At 43.8% G+C, this 25,356-nt stretch overlaps 1 protein-coding gene across 3 annotated transcripts in view; it reads left to right on the top strand.

Annotated features, from left to right (window-relative positions):
* The window catches only part of FGF12 (fibroblast growth factor 12), a 217,179-nt gene that overhangs the window by 183,015 nt on the left and 8,808 nt on the right, over positions 1-25,356 (top strand). For all 3 annotated transcript variants that reach the window (XM_040074661.2, XM_040074660.2, XM_040074659.2), the window contains exon 4: positions 24,822-25,020. In XM_040074661.2, coding sequence (XP_039930595.1) covers positions 24,822-25,020 — 199 coding nt within the window. The remainder of the gene's footprint in view (positions 1-24,821; positions 25,021-25,356) is intronic.

Below are 25,356 nucleotides of genomic sequence, written 5' to 3' on the forward strand. Positions count from 1 at the left end.
GATGTGGCAACTCCTATGTGTAGTAAAAGAACTTGCATGCAAAAAAATAATCTGTGTCTGGACTTGTCTGTATCCAATACAGATATTAACTGGGACTCCCAGACAGCAGATAAAAATGGGGAAATACAGTCTGAAGAAGTCCTTGATGTTTGACAGTTTGTGCCCTTTTAGACATGAAAAGGATTTTCTGATCTGTCAGGATCAATACTGAGCTGAGCTCTGCACAACTGGTCGCACCATCTTTCATTAGCACAGCACCCGGTGGAAGTGATTGGAAATGATCATGTCACTAGTTTTTGAAATTATTTTTCCCTTCCTCCCCTGCCCTTGATTCAGTAATCCATATCCTCTTGGTCTCAACAGAACCTAAATATTAGTTTCAGATAATGATAAAAATCATCAAAAGCTCAAAGAGCATGCTTTTCCTTCTGTTCTGCCCAGACAGTCAGTGTGTGGCATCAGACACTGTTGGCCCAGCTGAGGACAGATCGATGGAGGATGAGAAGCAGGATCCCTGCTCTCCTCTCTGTCTGCAGGGCTCTCAGGTTGCAGCTCTGCCATCTTAGGTTCATTGGTATAATTCATATACTGCTTAAGTCTGCAAGACTTCTGTTGAACAAGGGCATTGTAATATGTGTTTTCCTATGCAAATGCATGTTTTAGTGCACTTAAAATGGAAATTTTTAGTGGCTAAAGTTGGCTTGATCAATTAATTGGATTTACAGTTCCTGTGACATGAGTGCCCATGTAGCACATGTGGGTACCTGTATGTGTTTCTCCAGCTTCCACAGAGCCTGTCCACTCATATGCCAGTGATAGTTCCTGTTTCAGTCTTAAAATGAGGATTTAGCAGCCGTGGCAGAGAAGCATTGAGGATTCCTGTTACTGGGAATTAAATTACTGTCTGGAATAAGCTGTGGTGAAATGGTCCCCAGCACCCTGTGAGGCAGTGGCATGCATAATTAAAAACCAAACTGCTCGTGTCAAGTAAATGAACAGAGCATGTCTTGTCAGCTTCCTCTTTTGTCTTTTTATTTTTTGTTACTGTTATCAATCCTTTCTTTGGAGTTCACAAAACTCAGTCATTTGTGGTGCCTCTCTCATCATTAGTATGGCAAACACAGCAAGAATCAGCTTTCTTGTGTTAGCAAAAAAACAAAGCACAGTAACTACCAGACTAAGTAACTAACTCCCGGTATTCCCATCTCATCTCATAGTTTGTCCATTCAGAGTAGACAAAAAAAACTCTCCAGCAGATAGGATTGAGGTAATCTGCCAACCCTTCCCTTGTGTGTATTGTTGGATAATTTTGCGCTCTGTGGTGTTCCCTGGCCCAATTTCTCCAGCTGTTTGCCCTGGCTTCATGGTAACTTACTCCCAGGCTATTTTCTGGAGTTAACAGTCTGATTCCCCTCAGGTTGTTGGGGTAGTGACAGCTCTCCAGGAGACAGAACAAGGGAAGGAGCAAGACAGGTGTGGTTTCTTTCAATCCTTGTGCAGTCCTCCAAAATGATCCTGGCAGATCTTGTATCCTCTTACATCCCACTGACATATAACCCAGGGCAGCAGTGCTTGATCCTGTGCTCTAAAACCATCACCACTGGGCTTCACCGTGACACTCAGGTTATTTCAAGGACCCTGACCTGAAGAAACACACAGCTAATTGTGATGGTGTGACAGAGCCACAGGATCACCTTTCACAGCCCAGGTGAGGGGCCAGGGTTCTGCAGGCTCAGCAGCCTGACTTTGCTACAGCAATTTGGACATGAGTCCATCTGCAGGCCTGGATGAACTGGGTACAGAAGCATACTCCCTGTTGCATGAGTTTGACACTCACCCAGATTCTTCTTACACCTCTCTCAAGAACGTGGTCTCTCTCTGCTGTCTCCAGTCCTTCTGCTTGCCACCTGTGCCTTCAGCCCTGGAAAAAGGTGAAACTTGAGCCAAGGAGGGAAGAAAATGCAAGCAGAGGAATCTTAGGTGATGAGTGGGGAAGAATCCAAATTTCTCATCAATCCAGCATGTCCCCTAAAATTGCTCAGAATCTCATAGAAATTTTTCTTATCCTGAAAATCAATAGAAGCTAATTAAGTAGAGGTTAGAAAGGGTCCTTGCTGATAAGCCAAATAGGCTCTTGGCTCTTTCTATTTACCTGCCAGGCTCATTAACAAAATCTGAACTGGTTCCAAGGACCTGCTTGCTGCTTCCCCTCGGGGCTTGCCCTTCCTCCCAGCTCTCATTGCCCACCTCTGTCAAACAGAACACTTTGAGCAAATCACTTAGCTAGGCAGCTTTCAAACCCTCTCTCAAAGGAGAGCTGAATTGGGAAGATTTAACTGAAGATGGGTTAAAAAAAAAAAAAGGGGGGGGGGAAAGCAAGGACACAGAGGGGCTGTTCTAAGGGGAAATAGTTATTTAGTAGCTGAAGAGCAGAGGAAAAAAGTGCTGTATAAATAATTAGCTGCATGAAAGTCCATCCAATTTTTTATATACTTACCCTGATTTTTCCACACCTCAGCTACCATTATTAACTGCCTAAACCTGTATTTCTGAACAGAAAGGAGTTATGTATCTGAAAAGCATGTAAGTTTGAAAAACCCAGGCCTTAGGCTCTTTCAGACCCACTACACTGCACTACACAGACAGTGACTGCAGGATGCAAGGTGATGAGCTCTGCTTGCTTCTTCCAGGACTGTATTCTTGCATTAGTGTAAAGCAGGGGAGGTGGTACAGCATTTCATTTCAGACCTGCCTTCTGAGCCAGAGCAGCTGTCTGAGCTAACAGGCCAGAGTGAAGGAATGGGATTGCGATGAACTGTGGCATCAGTGAACCTTGGGAGAATTCTCCAGAAAGAACTCCTGCCCCTCCTAACCCTGGACGAAGTGGGGCTGGATTAACTTAATGTAAGGTGGCAGGACACATAATTAAAGAATTCACTCTGCACAGAAGTGTGTTGCAGTTAAATGGGGGACAGACCCTGAGGAGTCTTGAGCAGTTCGTGTTGAGTTTGATTTAAGCCAACATTTTCATTAATGGTGTATGCGATAGGAGACCGTACTCCCAGAAAAATACATGGTTTGTGCCAAATTTGGATTCACTTTGAAGGATATAGCCTGAATTAAAGTATCATCTTGATACATGGGCAAAGTACTCAAAATCAATAGAGCAGAATTCATTAAAGACAAGTTTCATATGTTACACTCTAGAAAGAAGACTTAAGTGCGCAGATAAAGTATGAAAAATATGGAAGGCAGCAACACTGTGGGGAAGAAACAATGGACCACAAATTGAACATGAGTCAAGATTGCTTGGGAATCTTTTTATTAAAAAAGCAGTTTTCAGTCCGGCTTTGAATGGATGTCATTAGGAGGAAGGGTTGCTATTCTGCTCCTCAGATGAAGGACTGGAGCCAGTTCTGGGTTCTGTACTTAAGAAAATTGCAGGAAAACTTGAAAAAATAAAGAAAGCTGGGAGGAAAAAAAAAGATAGGAGGAAAAAAATATTGTTTAGAGGTGAAAAATATGAAATACTGGGAGAATGGAGTCCATTTACTTCTTTTTTTGGTAGAAGAGGGGAGGTTAAGTATGGCAGAGAGACATCAAGACCATGTCAGGCAAGTGTCTGTAAGGACTGGTTTTGGTATATTTGCTGCTACCTCAGAGCAGATCAAGAGATTTGAGATCTCTAGAGATACTCCTGGCCCTGAAGTCAGTGATTTATACGACAGCAGTATTTCCACATTAAAATAATGCTTGGCTGCTTGAGTGTCTTCTAAGCAAAGACATTTGGAATCGTATTCCGTCCTCATCTTGTTCATCTGCAGTCAGCGAATTAATTTCTATATATACAAAGCAGGCTGTAGGCGCAGGCACGTCACTGACCTGGGATGGCAGGCGGTAGGCACTCTGTGTATTTTAATTCTGTTCAATTCCTCTTCTTCCACTTTTTGAGACCTGTTTGATTACCAATGGCATTACAAGTCATTGAGCACTGTTAATAACCCCAGTTAATCACAGCAGCACATTTCCCCTTGAAAGAGTTCAAATGGTGAGAGTGAGCACAGCCAAGTTTAATGCCTCCGCTGCAGAGATGATGTGCTCCCAACTCTCACTGCAGGGCCATCAGGACCGGGCAAAAAAATGAGCTGCAAATGTTTAATGCTTCTGTGAGCTGGAGTTTCGTTGGTTTTTCAGATGAGGCCAAAGATTTTCCTATGATTTGGGCCAGGATAATAATTACAGTCCGGTTTTGCACACGGAAATTTGTTTGCTGTATGTTTTTTGTTTAATTAGAGCTCAAGCCTCATCCCACATCCTGTTATTATTAATGAGCCCTGCATATAGAACAGCATAGCCGCTTGTAAGTCTTTAATAGCACTAATATTTAGAGTACTTATAGATCTTTATTCATCTTCTACTTCGCATCTACATTACAACACAGATTTCCAATAGTATTTGGATGGGGAAAGATGCTTACAGAAGCTTTGTAGGATTTACAGACATGCTTAAATGACTTAGGTGCCTAATTCCCTTTTGATGCTCAGCTGGAGCTAAGGTGCCAGAGCTGTTGCTTATCCTGAGCAAGTGAATGAGCTGCATGTTGAAACTGCTAAATATCTACCTTGGGAGAAGGGCATCCAAGCATGTACTGTGCTCTGGTACAGTCTGGCTGTGACAGTAATTGAAATACAAAAGACTGATGATTTTAGGTTTAAAAATGCAGGTCCAAGTTTCCACTTGTGACCATCCACTGTGATAGGACACATACAAATCTGAAGCCATTAAACTTCAGGGTTATTACTGAACTGATGACAAAATTAAAAGAGCCACTCAAAGTCAATTAATTTTAATGCAAAATGCCTCTGATTCTCAAACCTGAAAGCACATCTGGCACAGAAAAGGGCGTGAACTGGTTTGAGGCCAACCTTAGAAAGGTTTAAGCTGCTCTGCAAAGCAGCTGTGAAGCAAAAAGAAACAAAAATGTTATGTAAAAAAATGAAATTATTAATATTCATGCAGGTGCTAAGGAGTGACATTTTGATTCCCTAGCACCAGTATTAGCATTTTGCTTTTTGTCAGCAAACCTGAATTGATTTTTGGCTCAGTTTTGCCCTTTGAGGTAAAGCCATGATAATAAAGTTGTACTTTCATAGTTTACTGAGTGTGCATGCGTGCATTGGAAAGGTGGCTGTTTCGATGTAAAATGAGAGTCTGTAGAAAAAGTAATGTAGCAAGAAACCTTTTAGTAATAAACATTTCTGTTAGCCACTGGTTTGTATTTTCATGGTCGCTGGATAGCCTGGGGGCAGGAACATGTGGGATAAAGAAAAGTTCATCTTCCCAAATCTGGATGAAACTCGCACAGGTAGAGATAGCTGGAAAGCAGCAGGAAGGACAAGCAGGTTACTCAGACAGGCAGTGCTGGGCTCCATCCCTCGAGAGAAACCGCTGCAAGGGCTGTGCCTGAGTGGGGCTGTCACAGCACAAAGGTCTCTGGAGTAATTACTTGAGAGCCACAGTTGTGAGAGGTTTTTTGCCCGGCAGTTGAGGTTATTTGTCTTGGTTAAAAGAGCCACACAGTGAAAATATCGTTACTGGCAGAAGATCCTGGAAGGATGAAGATCTTGCAGTGCAGCTGGGCGTTCACTGCCTGCTGAGCAGTTGCGAGACCTTTGTGCACTGATTAGGAGCCGAGTGTGACACCTTTTGTTTTCAGAAACTCTCAATTTAAATTAATCAAGCACCATAGCACATTCAGGCTGGCAGGACACTCAGGAAATCAGCTGAGAGCCAGGCTGATATCTCCAGCTCTCATCTTGCTTCACTCTTACTGCCATTGCTTGGTGACTCTCGATTTGAAGAATATTGGCATAGCAGAAATGGGCTTGTCACCTATCCAAGCAGCCAATCTCTGATCCTCTGAATGTCTAAAGGATTTTCACTAGGCGGAACTGAAGGGTTCATCAATAATATAAAAGCAGCATTTAAAATACAGAGGAAAGTTTCATCAAGGGATCTTAAAGGTCCGAGGAGATCAGAAAAGTTTTAGCCATCTGTGGATGGCGTATTTGTCTTCTTTGAAGACAGAGAAAATTGCAATTAATATTATATCTGTATTGACAGAACAGCAGGGAAATCCTGCTGCCAGGCACAGCCAGTCATCTGTCCTCTCCCTGGTAGAAGTGAAAGCCTTCCAAGAACCACCTCTGGTGTCTTCATCCAACACCAAAGAGGCTGCAACTTTGCATAGGCACCATGAGGCCAAGGTCAACATTCCAAATCCTGGGAGGTCCCTGATGGCCCTTCCAAGATGGAGACAATGCACGTCAATGTTTTTTTCCAGTCCTCGTAACATCAATAAAATATTCAGACTCTGGGAATCACTGCCTTAAATACTCCATTACATACAGGAGGGATTACTGACATCGTAAATTCCCTGGAGAGTCTGGTCCCTGGTTTCTGTGCCTCCAAGTGATGAGGAGCCACGTGCACTGCAATGAAATCCTCGCAGGCAGAACAAGCTGCAGCACCACTTTACTCCTCTCAATGAGCATATGGATTTGGACAAAATCAAACCTAGAAAGCACAAACCATGTAACACACTGACACCAAATTGCCGTCTGTGCAGGCAGCCTCTTCTAAAAACATGCCTTTCACCCTCAGCTGTCAGGACCCTTGTTTTGTCACAGAGCCACCCTGCTGTGACAGGACACAAGGCTGTTTCTCTACCAGCCAAACTCCTTCCTCTCTTGTCTTCCAGGCTCTATCCAGATTTTTTTATTATTATTATTTTTTTTTTTTTGTCACTAAATGGCTATATCTGTTTTATTAAAGAGAGGACAGATGCCAAAAAAGAATCTGAATGCATTTGCTGGATCCCAAACTGTGTACGGGTTTTCTTTCTCTTTCTTTCTCTCAACAGTGGCAATGTAGTCATTGCTGAGGCCAAGGTCTGGTCTCAGTGTGGTTGTCTTGGGAAGACTGCTGTTTGGATAAGGTGGGGATTGGTGAGCAAAAGTTACTGAAATTTTCTGGTCACCTGCTCTTAAATAGAAGAGATAAACAGAAGGGAGGAGATGCCCCTGCTGCCTAGAGTGTTTCAAGTGCATTTTGGGTATCTGTTGTTGCACTAAGCCCAATAGCTGAAGGAGTGATTATATGAGAGCAGTTTTGTGCTAAGAGAAAAGCTTTTGCTACTAGCTGTGTACAGGCTCTGTGGGGTAGTGTGTGCAATTCCACATGGCCAGACCAGAGGGATTATCTTCTAGGGAAAGGGAGGCTTGAGGTTGGTTTGTGTTTCAATTTCTGATTGTCTTCTCCTTGTGAGCATGAGACTGCCCTCAGTGCTCTCCAGCTCCAGGATTGCCATCAGTGCACACTGCAAAGGGGAGCAGCCCGGTCTGTGAGCCCTGCTCTCCTCCTCTTTCCTTTTCTCCTCATAGCAGCGACAGCTCCTTGGACTGGGGCTCTTCTGTGCAAACCCCTTTCAGTCCTGGTGACACACTCGGGGGATGAATTTCTGCCTACGGCTGCTCCCAACCATCAATCACTGCGTGCTGCCTCTGCTCCCTCCTTGGAAACAGCCTTTTCATGGAAATTAACCTGTTTGGCCAAGGTTGCTCACTGTTGCTGTTTGGATTATTTTCAAGAGGGAGTTGACAGCAACAGCAATAAACTGTCATGTGTTTGGGCAAGAGCCACATCTCTGCATCACTTCCCAGCCGCTGCAAGGGTTGCATGTAGGAAGTTCGGAAATTTGAGGGGTAGACCCAGAGGTTTTTGGCTGCAGAAGTGAGGCAGCGTTTTCAACACTAAAATTTCTTCTAGGCGGGAGGAGAGAGGTTTGGCCAATGCTGAGGTTTGATCCAGGGTAGCAGAAATCCCACACAAGCAGCAGCTGCACATGTGTAGGCAGCACAGTATATACAAATCAGCTTAGAATATTTAAAATACAGCATGTGTTCAACTCATCGAGTGTTTTTCTGCAGCACCTGTACAGTGCTGCTGCGCTGGGACATGCTGAGTACCTGTGCCTGCTGTGTGTGTTCCTGTTTCCCGTGGGGGAGTGACAGGAATGGATAAGCCTTAGCACAGTGTGACAAGCACTCCCACATCCCGCAGGGCAGCCGGGATGGCATCCCTGCAGGGCCACCCTGCTTGCCTGCAGGGGGATCAGGGCTCTGGAGGATCCCCAGGAGGATACCTGCTGGCTCTCAAGGTGGCTTGAGAAGAGCAGAGCCTTAATTTCTGTTTCTGCTGAAGCTCTCTCCCAAATTTCTGCTATTATCACAAGGGGGAGGTGATAAGGTCTGTTTATGTACCTTGAACTACGCATGTGAGAGCAAGAGAGGGATGGGAGACCTCTGTGCCATCCCATGGTGGGCAGAAGATGCTGTGTTAGCCCAGACTGGACCAGCTCACAGCTCCTAGTTCTGGTGTTGTCATGTGGGATTAGGCTGCCAGCCAAGGGACCTTTGTCTGTCATTGTAATCTGTGCCATGATTCAGGACTGCAGCACAGAGAGGGCAATCGATGTACTAAAACCAGTTGCATGGAACTGAAATTTCAGGTGTACAGTTCTTCAAGATGGCTTGCTGACTGCTGGGCTCAGGCACATGTGTTGGGTTGAGATGCTGACAGAGACCTTGGTGCTGTTACATTTTTACTCTCTCATGCCAGCTGCATTTCCCATGGGAGACCAATGCATCTCTTTCTCATTATACTTGAAAAGCCGTATTCCTATCTCATGTTTCTGTATGTTGGAAGTTGCCAAAGAGGAGTTGCTTCTTGCAGTCAATCAAAGTGGAAATGGGGGGGAAGAGTGTCTAAATGTTTATAGGGCATAGTGCCTGTGACTTGTGCCTGAAGGACCCTTCAGAATAGCTGAATTTCTAGAATATCTCAGTTATCTAAAGCTGTGTCTCAGAAACAGCGGCTTACTGTGGTAAAAGAAAACATCGGAGAATAAAGGAGGAGGAATGGGAAGAGGAAGAAAAATATTTAAAGTTATGAATTAAAGGGAAGGGAAGAAGTATGTATGATGTGGCATTGCCCATATTTTGAGACTAAAGGAGATAAGTTTTCTGGGGATTTTAGAGTAAATTGGCATCCTGAAAAGCATGGGAGAGAGCACATCCCTTTCCCAGTCCAGACTGCCCTAAGAAACACTCTGCAGGGTCCTTCCTGAAGGGGCTGTTGTCAGATATGAAGATGAAATCACTGTGCTTCCCTGCTGTCCCCAGCATTTTTCTCCCAAAAGTGCAGTCATTGCAGTTGTTCTGCATGGTCTGTGAATGCCAACACATCTCCCCAGTGCTCTGTCCCTGAGTGCACACCTTCAGCTTTCAAATGGCCTCTGGAGCTGAGGGATTGCCTGATACACTTCAGGAATCCCCAGCTTCTCCCTAGTCATCAGATTTGCATCAACTGTTTGGTTTCAGCAATTTCTGAGTATCTGGCCACAAATTTTCCTAATTCCACAGTATTCTAGTCACTGTCTGCACAGATTTGACCTTTGTCCCAGCAGTGCAAAGGGATGGGCAGCAGCTTAATACTGGAGGAATTTGCTTCATGAATGATTCATGATGGGATGGCCCTAATCCTGTTCAGTTCAAAAGGAACAGCGAGAAATTGCACAATTAGAACTCTTAACAGGAAGAGACCCTTGAAGCACTGTGGCCACCTCACCTGCTTTTTGTGGTTTCTTCACATGAAGTCAGTGCATGCCACAGCGCCCCATCTCAGGGCCTTTTGAGGGTGACAGGTTAGAGGGGTGTGCTGGTGAAGCTGTGAGATGCATCTGGCTCTGTTTTGGCTTTTGATCACCAGGAGATGGGTGTGTCAGAGTGCAGCAGCAAGAGTGACAGTGCGCTTCATTGTGTTGCCTACGGGGACAGCAGCCCACTGCTTGGGGCACACGCTGTTCAGGAGTTTGCCACATTGATAAAGGGAAAGCATATCAGGCTTTGACAAGTAACGCTGGAGGCTGAGCATTGTCAGCTGGAGAGTACATGCTAGCACATATACTGCATGCATAAGGAGCTATTTATCTTTGCAAAGGAAGGAGCTGCTGCTGACGATAGGGAATTCATTTCCACAGACCTTTCGGGGCTCTTTGATGTGCGTGTGCTCCATGTCACTGCTGAGTGACTTTCACTTTCCCAAATTTGTGCTACTCCTGCTAGGGAGAGAAAAAAGATGGAGCACAGCAACACTGCGCCTCGGTGTCAGGGATCTTGGGCTGAGGAGGTGATGTGGAATGGAGCTTTTAGGTAGTGGATCCTGCTGTGAATGGCACACCAGTGTCTTCCTGTTCTGTGCTGAGCGCATTAGAGGAAAGCTTTTACAGGAGAAGCTAGAATTCAGAAAATCCGGATCCTGACTCTGACACAGCCTTTTCAAGGATCTTATGCAACTGACCTCATTTCTCTTGGTCCATTACCTCCTCACCATGGTGGGACTTTCTTGTTGGATCCTTGTGTGAGTGAGATAAATGGAAATACTCAGTTGCTCTGGTGGTAGGCACCATTTGTTTACCTACAGGGACTGACCTCCACCCTGCTTGCAGTGTTATGGATTTGATGACTTCTGTGAGCTGCCTGTGTAAATGTGAGTGCGGCATGACAAGACAAGTATGATGGTCAGAATTGGTTTTGACAGTTACTTATCTCCATAAAATATCAGATTTTCTTTTGCATTTCCTCCCAAATACCTTTAAATCTCAACAACTGCAAATTCTCCATGGGCTAAGACCTGATGAGTACTGAGCTGGGCAGCAAAGTGCAATCCTGGAGCTGCTCCTCCAAGCTGAGCCCTACCGGGAATCCTCCATCCTGTAATGTTTCACTGAAGCCTCTCCTAGGTCAGGCCTTTCTTGTCTCTCCTTGGGGATCTTCATCAGCTTCCACACCCAGCTCTGAACACAGAGTGCCTGCCACACCTCTGCAGTCCCATGGGAGGCTGGGTGCTTTCCTAAGCACCAGGACACCTTTGCTGGACCCAGAAGGAACAAGCTCCCTGCTGCCAAGAGCAAGGAGGAGCTTTCACTGCGTTTTCCTTGTTCCTACACCTTTCCCTTGGTGCTACTGCTGGCCGCTGCCAGACTGCCAATCTGGCAGTGGCCAGCAGTGCAGCAGTTCTTTAGTCAGTTTTACTAAGTGTGTGTGAAAGATGCTGCTGGCTGGAGAGGTGTGGAGGCCCACAGGCCAGACAGCATGCCTGTCGTGAGCGTATGTCTGGCATCACGATGAAACCCATGGCTCCAGCTGTGAGGCTGCAGCATAGAGGTTTTCAGCTGCCCATTAAAAGCAGCTGATGGATCACTGTTGCCAGCAGATGTTCTCCCCTGTATCATGACCAGTATTTAGTACATGAGGCTGCGCTGTCCTTTTACAATAATCGCTTCTTTCATCGCCCACTTCAAAGGTGGCTTTGCATACAAGACCAAGAGTGAAACCATAGCTCATTACTTGATTGCATAATTACATTCTGCTACACTGTAATTTGGTTATGGATGTAATTAAATGGATCAAGGTCAAGTAGGGCTCAGGACATAAGTGGGCGTGAAAAAAGGCTGAGAACTTCCTTAGTGCCGAGCACCCTCTTGTTGGCAACTTCGGCAGCTCAGGTCAGTGTTTTTGTGGTCCTGCTGCTTGTCCCTCTGGCCTCACAAGGTGTATGTGATGCTTTTCAGATGGTTTTTCCCATGGTTGTGAGGTAGCCAGCAGTGAGGTTGTGGCTGGCTGGAGGGGTGCAGGCTCTTGGATCATTTGAAGAGCCCCCTTGCCTTCCTGGCAGAGCTTTTCCACAGGAGTCCCTTGAGACCCCTGAACCTTATTCCTGTGTTTGTAGGGACTTTGGGCTAGATTTTGGCTGGAAAATAGAAAGTGACAATGGTTGAAGCAGATATATTTCAAAACAGCTTTGTAGTATTTTTTTGGATCATGTAATTTGCGGGGAAAACAAATTGGAAGGTTATAGATGGAGCTTTGTTGAGAACTGTTGTTTTGTAGTAAGGACAGAAACAATTCAGGGAGCCTCTTCCATGCTGCACCACCTCTGTCCTGCTGCATTAGAGCATGGACTGCGCTGCATTATGGCATCTGCTTCCTGGATGTGGACATTACTTGGTGCACAGACTTTTCTCCCCATTCACAAAATCAGAGAAAGAAGGAAATAAAGGCATTAATGTGTGCCAAGACTTGTAATAATGAATGTATGTTCCTCAAAAAGGTAACTGAAAGTAAATAATGAAACAAAGTTGATGGGAGTTGAGCCCTTCAGAACAACTTGGTCTATCTACAGCCTTCCAGAGCCTGATATGAATAAATAATTTAATGGCTATTAATGTGAATGCTGCTGATTTTGAGTCTCAGTTTCTACAATATTAAACCCTGCAGCCAGTTCTGCCCTTAAGGAACGTTCTTTCTGCAAGGGCTTTGTATCGATGCAAATGTTATCTGCACCCTCTGAAGAGGCTGCAGCTAAGGAATGGCTTTTGAAAATGTGTAGTGCCAGGATTATCACGCCTCTGTTTTTTTATCAAATATACACTAACCAAAAAAACAAAGGAACAAAACCCAGGACTTTTCAATATCAAAGTTAAATTTAGAAGGCAGAGTTTTTAAAGCATCCTTGTCAGTTGAAATTTTATTTTTTAATGACCAGCTTAAAAAGCAAAATCTCACAACTCTCATTATTTTTCTTTTGTGCCTCACTTGCCTCATATTTCTTACTGCCCTCTTCTAAGTAAAATGATCCCCATGGTGCTCTTACTTTCTGTGTGCTCCTCTAAGTGCAGTTTCATGTATTTGTGAATTAGCAGTTTGCTTTGCTTAGGTCAGTGGAGATGCAGTAGTGTGGAACTAGTAAATAAAACCCTGTAAATAAAACTGATTTTCATAAGCATTCTACCACTTGTCTGATTGAATTTTTGCTTCACAGATTTTCACCTTCCAGACACTTCTGTGTTATGCAATATAGTGACAGTCATTCATGGCTACACTGTTTGTGACAGGATAGGTTGGGACACCTTGCTGTTGCTGACCCCTGTGCCATAGATTGTGGGGGCAGAAGTGGCTGTTCAGGTCCATTAGTATGAGCAGATCATCGCAGTTTTACCAGATCATTCTTCTTGCACGAAGTCCCTGCCTTTGGCTGAGTTAAATCAGATACTTTGACACAGGTTATCTTTCTGGATTTCTCCCAGCACCAGAAGTTATGTTTTCACAGGACTTCTCCTCTTTTCCTTCATCTCCGTTGTTATGGAAGTGATCATAGCAATTTTAATACAAACATTTGTGAATCACTGCTTCTTCCTAGAACAGAATGTTTAGTCCAGCTTTAGTGATTCTTAGAGGATCCAGTTGGGCTCTTGTTGCTGGACTAATTATTCAGGACTTTGTATCGATGAAAACAGATGGAAATGAAGAAATATTGCAAATGGTAAGAAAGGACTGTTATGCCCATCAGCAAATGGTTTCTCTTTTGTTGGGCTTTTATGGTTCAGTGGGGCCTCCCTCCTCCAGTTCTGTAACAGCACAGAAGAAAGCAGGAATGACATGTTTCTTCTCCAGTGATATAGTGAGGACAGCTCTGAGATTCCTTCCCCCTCAGCATGTTTGCTGGTAACATATAAATAAGATTTCTTTAAAATTTATCATGCTAAGGAAAATATTTTCAAACCTCGGAATAATCCAGCTGTGACATGTAGTAAACTCCAGGCTTTCTGCAAGCCAGGTACTGATTTCAAATGGCTGGCTTAGCAACTGTTTTGTTGTTACTGTGGCCAGCGTAGCTGTTTGTGGTTGTTGGCGGTTAAGTGCTTTTTGGAAGTCTTTGTCTTAATACATCAGTGTGGCTGAGGCATTTGAGATCATAAACGAACAATCTGAAATGCAAACTCCACATGGCAGAAGAGGACCTTGTGTACAACCCCCACCCAGGTTACAGTGGGCTGCTCACGTCCCTGCTTTCCAGAGGGCATACAGAGCCCTCGGCCCCTTTTAGGATCACTGACATTTCACATCATCACATGCCTACTCTATTATACTCCACTGCAGTAAGCCAAGTATCCCAGCTATCTCTGGGATTAGTTAGACCAGGATTGCACTTCTGGAAAAATCCCTCCAGTCACCTTCACATGCAGCTCTTCGGTTTGCACCGCAGACTGGCTCAGGCTGTGCAAACTAGCTTCAGTTCTGGGAGAAATTAAACTGAAGGGTTCTTTTTGAGAGTGCCCCTAAAATACTAGATAGTCAGACCATGGGAACAGGAGGCAGCTAGACCAAACAGAATCCATCCTGAAATGTCTACAGTGCAAGCATCCAGCCCTTGCCACCAACAGTTTCACTCTATGCATTTGGTTGTACATAGTCTATGTAAAACATAATCAAATGCCTTCAGATCTGATTGTAAAACCTGGATCTCACTGAGCCTCCATGCTGCAATAAGTAGCTACAAAGAGAAAGCAGTAATTTTTAACTCTGGATTGCTCTGTTGATTTTGGGTCATATAATTTAAAGACATTTGCACAGTCTTCTGTATACTACTCCCACAATAAAATGGTCTCCAGCTTTACTGTGCATTGTGCCAAATAGAGTTAGTGTGTTATATTACCCTCTCTAGAGTGACTATATTATCTTAGTTTGGAAGTTGAAGTCATTAGTTGGCTTCTGAACAGGATCAGATGCCAAAGCTAATCTGTGTTCTCTAGCAAAGTGTGCAACAGAGTGAAAAAATTCACTATAGCCACTGCTGCAAAATCCCTTATGATATACTTCCATCTGTCTGATTCCTGGGAGGCAGACCATCAGCTCTGATGGGTCAGTTGCCTGCATACACTGGAACAGTCAGATCTGAGCTGTGGCATATTTTGGGTCCATTCAAAATATTTGTGCATTGTCCACGGATTATTTCACATCAAAAGGAAACTAACAGAAAAAGAACAAGTCAGGTTGTCAGTACATACATACCGTGGAAATCCATTCAAGGTATTAATAAGCCCAGTATTGTCTGTGAAGTTGTTTTGGGCTGTGAGATTTGTCAGCTCCTTCCAGCTGTGTACAAATACTGTGCACAGTATATTGTGGATGGAAATTCTGTCACAGCAGAGTTGGTTGATTTTCTTAATTCTCAGAAAATCAGTGAATAAATGTCTAAAAGCTACAGAAATGTGCCTGCACACCCTCCATAGTCTTCCCTTATAGCATCTACCTACCTACCTTTACTGGGGGTTGGGATGGTGAGCAGAGGGGTGTGAAGTATCACCTGAGAGTCACCCTGGCAGATATTAATGGAGCACCGTAGACCTTTTTTGCTAGCTTTGTCAGCAGAAATATTGCTGGGGCCCAGGCTTTGAGGCACAGATCTCAGAGGGCTCCCTCTGGCTCTCCCAGTGGGCAGAGCTGGCCTCCTCCCAAGAAAATTCTGTGAACCTTTGCTTCTCACTGTGTAGGCGCAGCAGCAGTGGGTACAGGGGGGTGGGAAAAGCCACATAAATTGTCACACTTCATAACACTTCATCTTGGTTTTAAGAACCTGCTGGTCCAACACCAGCTCACCCCAGCCTCAGTTGATGCTTTAGACCACAGGACTTTCTGTTAATTGCCCATTGTAGCCAATCTGTCAGTTAGCTGTCAAAATATTAATAATCTAGCACCACCCTTTTTCAAAATGGACATTTCAACAGCAAAGAAATTGAATTTCCAGTCCTGGTCATGACAACTCTGAAATTGGTTTAATGCGGGAATCTTTCCAGCATTAAGAAAGATAGGGTGTGTTTCCAGCAAGTCTCACAGTTTGAATTTAAGAGTCAAAGCAGAGAGGCTATCTCAGCACATCAGCATCTCAGGGCTGTAATAGGCCTGGTGAGCTCCTTGGCAAGTCCTCTTATCTTCTGCCCACGTTGCAATGAATTACACAGAAAAAATGAGTTACACAGAAAATTGGGTTGAGGCCATTTTCTTCCCTCAGACCTTCACTCTGTGCAGGCTGTACCATTGGGTGAGAACAGGACAGTTTTTTTCTGTGTGTTAAAAACCATAAAACACCTGTAAGACTATTCTTTACAAGGGCTGGGCTCATTCTCAGTCCTTTCCTTGCTGACATTGTTATAATTGCATTGTTTCATTTATGTCAGAAAGAGGGGATGTTTGCCTAAGAAACTGAACTGGAACTTGGTTGAAATCTGTTTCTCCACTCACTGACACCTCCTGTTTGCAGAGCACCTAGCCAGCCATCTGGTCATTCAGTGCTCAGGATCTCAGCATAAAAATGTAGAAATGATGAGGTCTACCCTGTCCTCCTGTCATTGTGAGGACATTTTAGTAAATGGCCAAGGCATTTATACTCTGGTTTGAGCCTTTGAGGATGTTTTTCATATAAATAATGACATGATAAACCCAATATTGACTGCCTATTTTCCACTAAAAGGTTTCTTTTGACTATCAGAATAATCTCATGTTTATAAATGCATAACCATTACTTTAGTTTATACATTGTAATTATTATCAACAATAATAAAAATAGCAGGATCACAAACATAACCAAAGGCAAAAAATCCGTTTATTCTGCCCTGTGCTCAAACTCAGATTGATGCCAGGAAACAGAGATCAGAGGTTCAGAGCATCCCATCTGGCTGTGTTTCTAGGGTTCTTACATTATTGTTTTTCTTTATAGTTATTTCAGGCTTTAGCAGATGAAGCAGTACGATGCTAATTTAGGAAATCTGTTTTTCTTGTACGCAGCTAACATATCTTCATCGAGTGCCATCTTGTCTCATGATCATTATGTCTGAAAGCAAAAATGTATTTCTGGATGGTGTTTTGGAGTAAGCACAGTTGATAACATTGTTAGCAATTTCAGACACTTTGTCAGGAGAACAGAACGTAGACAATAGATGGGTTGGGATTCCCAGGTTAGAAATTGTCCTGGGGTTTCACCAGATCCCCAGGCTGCCAGGAATGCAATACGAGAGACAGTGGTGTCAGGAAAAACCCCTTTTGTGGGAAGCAGTTGCTTTACTGGAAGAGCAGTGCTGCACTGGATGGGCCAAGTGCCACATGAGTGAGCTGTGCTGTGATCACTGCTCCAGTTCATCGCAGTCCAAACTTTCAAAGGCTTTAAAATTCCAGCTCGAAATAAGATCCGAAATTAAAAACCAAATCAATCAAGTAAATTCCAAATACACTTTATATTTTAAAAATAAGGGATGAAAATTTACTCTGTGAAACCTTAAATTTGAATTTGGGGTCCATTGTTAAGAAAAAGCGAAGCAAAGAGCAAAATATGTGCTTTGCCCGGTGTGTCACATGGGTGAGCAGCTCGATGTGCTGGCTTCTGCAGGTCACACTGCCCATGGAGCTGTGCAGTCATTGGTACCCAGGCCTTACTGACTGAGCCTGTTCTCTCCTCCAGTCCCCCTGGGCTCTCCAGGGAGGTATGGAATGAGCAGCCTGGCTGGAAGAGTCATCCCCAGTTATGTTCTTGTCAGAAGTCATTAAGCTGAAAGCTGTGTTCCTGTGAGGATTGCATGAACAGCTCACCAAAGGCCAATGCCATGAATTTGGCTGCTTTGTGAAGCACTTGGTGAAAATGTGTCTGCACGGTGGGCAGGCCAAGAGCTGAAAGGAAAAGAGCACAATACTGAGCTGTGGTGGGATGGACAGGTCTGGATTAGGATCCCCAAAACTCATTTGCTGTGTAGCCAAAGGGAGACCGTGGCTTGTGTGGATCTGTGTGTGCTCACTGTGATTGAGGTAACTGGTTTATGTGGGGCACAGTGTCTTGCAGAAGCTACCAGGGCTTTTGGTCAATACTCTGCTGCGTGTTGAGCAGATGTCCTTGCTGCTGCAGGACACCTTGGGCATGTCCATGCTGCAATCACACCTTTGTCTCCAGCATTCCTCAGTGATGGTGATGTGCACAATTTAATCAGTCCTTGAACATGAAAAGGTGCTTGAGGACAACCTTTGTCCGCATATAAAGATCTGCAGCCTAATTACAGAGGCTTGTCCAGCGCTCGGGCTTTTTGCCTGTCTAGGAATATTGGGTCAGCTCACAAGACTCAGCAGATCTGCACTGCACTTCTTGCGTGGCCGTTTTAAAAGGAAGCCAGATGAACAATTATCTACCTTGAGTACAGACAGATCCCACAAAAGTGAGGGCAGATAGCCCCCTAGTTAAATTTTCAGAGGCAGTAAGTTAGGTGACTTGCTCATGCTGCTTCCCAGCTCCGAGAGCTGGAGAACAGACCTGCATGGATGATGATTTATTTGAAAATGTGTTCCTTCCAGCCCACAGATGGTCCAGGAGGAGTCAGAACGCTTTCAGATACCATATTGCTTCATCAAGTGAATCTCTACTCTGCAGCGGGGCTGTACACTCCCATGTAGCAGCTTGTTATTTTAAAATGTATCTGCTCTCTCCTACTTCTAAAAGGCCACCAAGAAGACTTGTCACCAATCTCTTACTGAGCTAGAAGGGGGAGGAAGAGTGGAGTGTGAAGAGGAGAATATCACCTGCCATCTGGACAAAGATGTGATGAGATGTAAAGTTTGGATGCACATTTGCGGTTCTTGGTCACATGCCAAAGGGAGCTCAGCTACAATTATTTTAAAGCATTTCCAGACACATGCAACCCTAGGTCAGGGGAGAAGCTACACTGAGGCAGGTGGGCACTGAACTGCATCTGTGCAAGGCATCTCTGCCTGTGGCAGTGCTGCTGGGGTCTGCACAGGGCTTATCCTGCCAGGGATTATCCTGCAGATGGAATCTCTGTGATGAAAGACCTGTCCTGGAATAAGAGTATGCCGGGATCAAGTGCTGTTGTATGAGGTTTGTGGTCACAAATTCTCTGGTATTCAAAGACAGAATCCCTGAGCTTTCAGGGGTTTAAATGGGAGTTGGACATTTGCATTTCATCTGGAAACCCAGATGTCTTAAAGAATTCGGTGTCTTGAACATCCATGTTGATTTCAATGCTGAAATTCTCAGCGCTGTGAGCATCAGAGGAGTGTTGAGGAAACCCTGCCTTAACTGAGGTCAGTGGGGAATGTAGAATGGGCTTTACTGGGTAAAGAGCACCATGAAACAGGTGCTCTTGTATAGTGCCGTCCTTTTCACTGGGATGGAACAGCACTTATATAGACAAGTGAACACAATCCAATCGTTCCAAGCGCTGCCTCCGCAACAACAGTGAAATGCCACTGATAGCCGTGCTGATATTTATGATTCCTACTTAATATGTTTTAAATGAGTCAATGAGCTCCTAACACTAACATCAGTATGTATCCTGAGCCAGATTTTCTGGGAGGGAAGCCTTGCCGTGCCGTAGACTGTGGTGCAGTTTAGTGCTTTTATCCCATCTGAAGATCTGGCTCAGTAATTGTGCAGAACGTAAAAGAGGAACCCATAAGTGCTGTAAACAAAGGAAAACTGTTACTCTGGGAATGTGCTAGTGAGATATTTCAACACTCATAATTAACATCCCTTTCCTAAACTGTGGCACAAACTACTTGCAGAATGGTTTTTTTCTTTTATTGCTGCTAGTTTCAGTGACTAAATTTATTAAGTCATTATGTTTGCTTGTGGAGATGTGTATTTGCTGTTCTCCTTTGGGTTATAATAGAAGGAGATCTTGGGAAAAAAAAAAAAAGATATCTTTATTTATCTGGCAATTTTGGGAATGTTTGCAGGGGAATGGTGAGCAATATGCACAAAGCTGCCCAGTCTGGAGGGACACTGAGTGAGCAGCTGGGTTTGAGTACAACAGCAGCCTGTGACAGTTTCCTGCTGGCTTTCCCTGAGCATTGCTCATGGAAACCTGTCACCCTTTCTGCCATGATCTGGGGACACCAGGGGCTTCAGGGGAGCAGATTGCCGGTTCTCGTGATCAGAACCCAGAAGCACCTTGCTGTTGCTTACTGAGGACTCTTTTTTGCACCTCCTGGCTGCGGATGCTCAGGGGCAGGGATGTCTAGGCTGGTATGACAGGGGCTGGTGCTGCTTTCTTGAGCAGCACCAGGGCTGTCCACTGCCCTGGCAGCACTGTGATTGCACCAGGGCTACAGCACTGTTGGATTGGCATTTTTTTGAAGGAGCTGAGATCTCGGAGGGTATCAGTGCATTGCTGAATACCCTGCAGCTTCATGCCCACAGGTTTGACAGCAGTGCCTCTGCACCCATTTTGTGGAACTTGTCCAGCTTTACAGAAATGCAAAGGAGAGTCCTGTCAAACTTACTTTATTCAAAGAGGTTGGGTTAGATCTACCTGACCAGGCTAGGTGAGAGCTGGGGTGGATTAAGAAAAAAGTGTGCCCTCTCACAAACCATCACCAGTCTGTGCTGTGGTGAGGGTTAGATGGGCCCAGACATTCCCAACATTTCCCAGAAGAACCAAACTAGCTCAAGTGATGCAGAGGTTGCGTTGTACCTGGAAGTCACATCCATATTTCCATCTACAGATGGCAGGTGTCAATACAGGGATCAAGGAAAAATTAAAAATCTTGGTTTTCTAACCCAGAAATAACTTCTGGGACAATCTGTGGCACCTTATACCCACCCTGAGCAGGTCTGACACACTGAATACGCCCCAATGGCAGATGCATCCATTTAGCTCCTTTTGGTTCTCAGTGTCATTGAATGTGATCTCTGTTTTTTTCTGTGTGATAGCTACTGTATTGGTTTTGTTTGGTTGGTTTTTGTTTGTTTTTTGTTTGTTTGTTTGTTTGTTTTGGGGTTTTTTAGGCAGTGAAAATACAGTAAAACTACAGTTAACACAAATCAGATCAGTTTGTTTTTTCAAAGCAAATCTAATTACTCATCTTAATACAATTGCCGTTTGTTCAAGGGACTAGATTGAGATGCAAAAAAAAGCTATGAGCAGATACTAATAATTTTGCATGTAATTACTAACATTTCTTTTGCAAATATTTCATGCAGGTTTTTAGTTTAACAATTAAAAAAAACGAACTGCTTTTCCAAGCCACTTTCAGTAATATCTGTAGACACTTGACAAAATACCTCAGGCTCTAAATCTTCAAATGGTAAACAAATAAATGTATTTATTTAGTTTGTATGCAAAAATAATTCAGTCAAAGACATATTTCACATTGAATTAAATTGAGAGAATCGCTTTTTTCTACAAATCACAAGCATACTCTTTAATGAGAAGAATGGTGGGATTTCTGAACGAGCTGAGTTCATGACAGTCCTGACAGGGGACTTCTGTGGACTTGATGCAGAAAATAGAGTCACTGTTTATTTCTTTGTTTAAAGACTGAAAAAAGACTGGTGATTAGAAGATAGAAGCCATCTGTCCTCTCACTGTCTTGTACCTGGTCATGCTATTTCAATCAAGAAGAGAGCTGGGAAAATAATTGATTAGGACTCTTTATGAGCCTGTTTCCAAAGGTCCCTGCAGCAAGTGGGGAAGTGAAGTGGTGCTCATGACCCCAGGGCTTTACCACAGCATTACCTCTGGGGCAGGATCTCCTTCTGCCCTGTCAGAAGCACATGGGGGGCACAGCCTGAGCATCGCATTGCTCTGTTTACCCACACTTCACCTGAGATGAAAAGAAACTATTGGACTCCAGGTCTGCCCATCTAGCACATTATCTTAGAAACAAAACCAAACAGATAAAAAAACCCTAAATTGTGCATGCCCCATAGGTCTGATCAATAGATCAGTGATTTTTAAAAAATATCTTCTGTTATCTCATATTTCTGTCTGTGCAGCAGTGGCTGCTCTGAACTGCTTTGTTATTGTGAAGCCTGTTATGCTCACCTGCATTTCTGTCTTTCTTCCCAGCTCATCTCAGCCTAAGAGAATTGAAACAGCAGTTCCCACCTGATTCAATGTAATTGTACAATTAATTTTTAGTGAAGCTTTTGGAGAGGTTCTGCCATTAATATCCCAATAGCCTTCTGTTATTGGTAGCCCCAAAGCTGATGGCAAAAGACATGTGATGAAAGTAAATGATGCAGTGTAGCGGAAGGCTGGCCATGGGACATCATTAATATACCAGTGAAGAAAAACATAAAGGTTTGCATGTTAATGAGATTTACAGAACACTAAAAGTCCTCAGGCCATGCTTGGGAGAGTGGTCTGTGTCCTGCTCCTCTGCCCTGTCTCCTCTCTGGTCATCTGGTTCTTTCTTCATCCTCTTGCACTTTGTGTCAAGTCCATGGTAATGCTCACAGAGATTTCTGCTGCTCAGACCTGTCAGGACGCTGGGACACATCAGTTTGGTGGCAGGTTGAGCAGAGTCCCATGAGTGTCTGTCTCCACGTGGCGCAGTTGTGCTGAGAGGATGTACGTAAGAAGAAGGGTAATAAACCCATTTGTATTTAACTAGAACTTAGCTGTCAAATCTGTGGGTTTTCTAAGCTGCTGAATGGACAGAGCTGGGGTGTTTCATAGTAGTATTGCCATGGTTCATATCCTGAAGTGCGGTTTCAACTGATTTATAGGAGATGGGGAATCATCCAGCCAACTCACACAACAAATGGGATGCTTTTGTTTGCTTGTGGGGGAGCGTAAACTTTTAAAGGAAATCAATAGGTTTGGTGGGTTTTTTTTGTTTTGTTGGGTTTTTTTGGTTGTTTTTTTTTTTTTTTTTTTAATCTTCATTACTTTGATGTCTTTACATGCATTTGCTTTAAAATAATATAAGAATTTTGTTGGTTTATTGGTACAAGTGGGTATCCAATACAACATCTGCTTTTATGAACTACTGCTGCATGTCATAAAATATTATACTGCAGTAATTTTAAAATAGATATTGAGCTGAAAACTTAATTTACAATAACTTTTAATTAAAATACTTTTTTTTTCCCTTTGTGCAACAACATCTTCAAAATGCATTAGCTTTTATATTTCTTCTTCATTGAAAATAATCTTAGTTCCATGTTTAGATCAAATTGGGAGCTACCTTTCACAGCCTGCCAACTTTTTAGTCCCCTTAAAGGGAATTTTTGTGACAGGCTTTGACTGATGGGGTAATGAAGGCATGGGGAGGGGGATTGAGTTGTCCAGTTTGGTTTGAAAGCTGCTGCCTGGCTGGGCCTGGTGCCAGGGAGTGCCCCCGAGCCAGCAGTTCAGAGGCAGCTCCTGCAAACCCAGCTCCCAGGTGAGCTGCGCCTTCCCAGGCAAGACAAAGCCTGGAGATAAAGGGCAGATTTAAGGAACGCTTAAACATTGTTCTTTTGGGAAGCTACTTCAAACACCATTTTATAGTGCTCTAAGTCATCTAGATCTCTCTTAACCTGTTTCACTCTCTTTTAAAAATATTTATTTCTCCGTCAAGAAGGACTCCCTTAGATAAGGCAAAAATGGTCCATTTTGCTGATGGTGTTTTTACCTGTGTGCTGATGATTGATGCAAAATCCACGTGTGCAGCACTGCTCTGTGCTTTCTGCTGTGCTCTATCTTCTGTAGCTTCAAGCCTGCCAGTCTCTGCGGGTCTATTGCACGCTGGATTTTATTGTCACGCCAGCAGCACTTTATATTTCCCCCAGATCACTTGGGAACATGTTCCTGAGCGTTGCTGAGGGTTCAGAATGTTCACTCTTGAGCAAGGTCTGCAGTAAATATGTGGCATTACTCCAGATGCTTTGCTCAGATGTTGGTCATGGGTTTTCCACTGGCAAGGTTGGAGAAGCTCCCAAAGTCTTGGGAGGGAGCATCACTTGCCTGTAGAAGAACCTACCTTCACTCACAGGCCTCAGAAATGCTTTGTCTGGGACCTGAAAAAGAGGGTTTTTTTCTGAAACAGTTTTGCTTCAGAAAATTAATTTTCATTGTGCTTGAACATTTTTTGCTAGAATAGTTTTTAGAAAATTAGTGGGAGAATCTGTTTGGCCAGGATAAGTTTTCTGCTCAATATCAAAGTCTGGGAACAAAACCCAACCCACTAACAACTACATATGACTCCCTGAAGGTTTGGGAGCCTGCAGACACAGAATCCCCTGGCCAACTGGGTATTTAGAAAGAGGTTTAATGTTTCTCTGCTGTGAAAATCTTGAATACTGGGTTGTAACGAGTACTAGTCTATAGCTGAGTGTAGTTTCATCCTGGAGACTTCATGCAAAGCCAGCACAAGTGGCAAAGGCACAGCCACTCCCACAGCCATCAGAGGCTCAGGGGATGTCCTGGACAGATCCATATGTGGTCTGCTCCGGGACAGGTGTGGAAATGCTTCTTGGTGCCTGCAGAAATACTTACGCCAGAAATCTTTAAAATTACTTCTTTATTTAAAGATTTCCAGGCTTTGTGCCAGCATTTCCTCACACCGCTTTTGAAATTAAATGGTTTACTTGCTTTTGTACTCTCATTTCTTTGAATCCTCTTATATGGTTCAATAAACTGTCCTTTGCCTCTAAGAATTTGAAGAAACCTCATTATTTTAGCCAACAAGCATTGTACATTTGCTCATCACAGGGAAGGTAAGAGCAAAGCCAGGGGAAGGCATCAGGAACAGCAAAGCTGTCTCTGCTTTTCAGCTCTCTTTTTCTTCCTTTTGTTTAGTATTTCAGTCTAAATCCTGGCAAATTTCTGACTTTTCCTGCACGTTTTTAATGCCTGTTCACTGGTTAGGCTGTTTTGCAAACCACAGCTCTGCTAGGGAAAGAGAGCCTTTGCTTCTAGCCAGGAGTTTTCTAGACGGGTGTTATTGCTGGGAGCTGGCATTGCTGATGCCTGTTGTTTTCTGTTGTTAACTGCAATGCGTGACCATTGTGTACCACTCAGTGATGCCTAATTTAGAAGGTCATTGATTAATTCTTCCATGGCTTTTTCTTCTTCTCTCTTTCTCTTACTGCAGGATGTTTTCACACCAGAGTGCAAATTTAAAGAATCTGTCTTTGAAAACTACTACGTTATCTATTCTTCCACGCTGTACCGGCAGCAAGAATCCGGACGAGCGTGGTTCCTGGGACTCAATAAAGAAGGTCAAATTATGAAGGGAAACCGAGTGAAAAAAACCAAACCCTCATCACATTTTGTACCCAAACCCATTGAAGGTATGGAATCTGCCCACTTTCTCCCTCAGTGGGGTTTGGGTGGGGGGAGTTAACTTCGGAGCTGGGGTTTTCTGGGTGGTAGTGTTGGGCTTCGAGAGCAGAAAGCAAGGAGAAGAAATGTTTGTAGCACTTCAGATAAAGGCTGGGCTGTGCTGTTAGCATTTCCTCTGCTTTCCTTCTAGTCTCAAAGGGATTTCTTAACTTTGGGGTGATAAAGGATAAATTTAAAAGCCCAGCAACACAAGAGATTACTGGTAAAGAAAAGCTGCCAGGAATTCCAAACGAATATGATCCAGGAGTGATCATAATGTTTCTTCTCAGGGGATTTTGTCAGTG

Source organism: Hirundo rustica, chromosome 10, assembly GCF_015227805.2.
Source record: "Hirundo rustica isolate bHirRus1 chromosome 10, bHirRus1.pri.v3, whole genome shotgun sequence".
Taxonomy (NCBI): domain Eukaryota; kingdom Metazoa; phylum Chordata; class Aves; order Passeriformes; family Hirundinidae; genus Hirundo; species Hirundo rustica.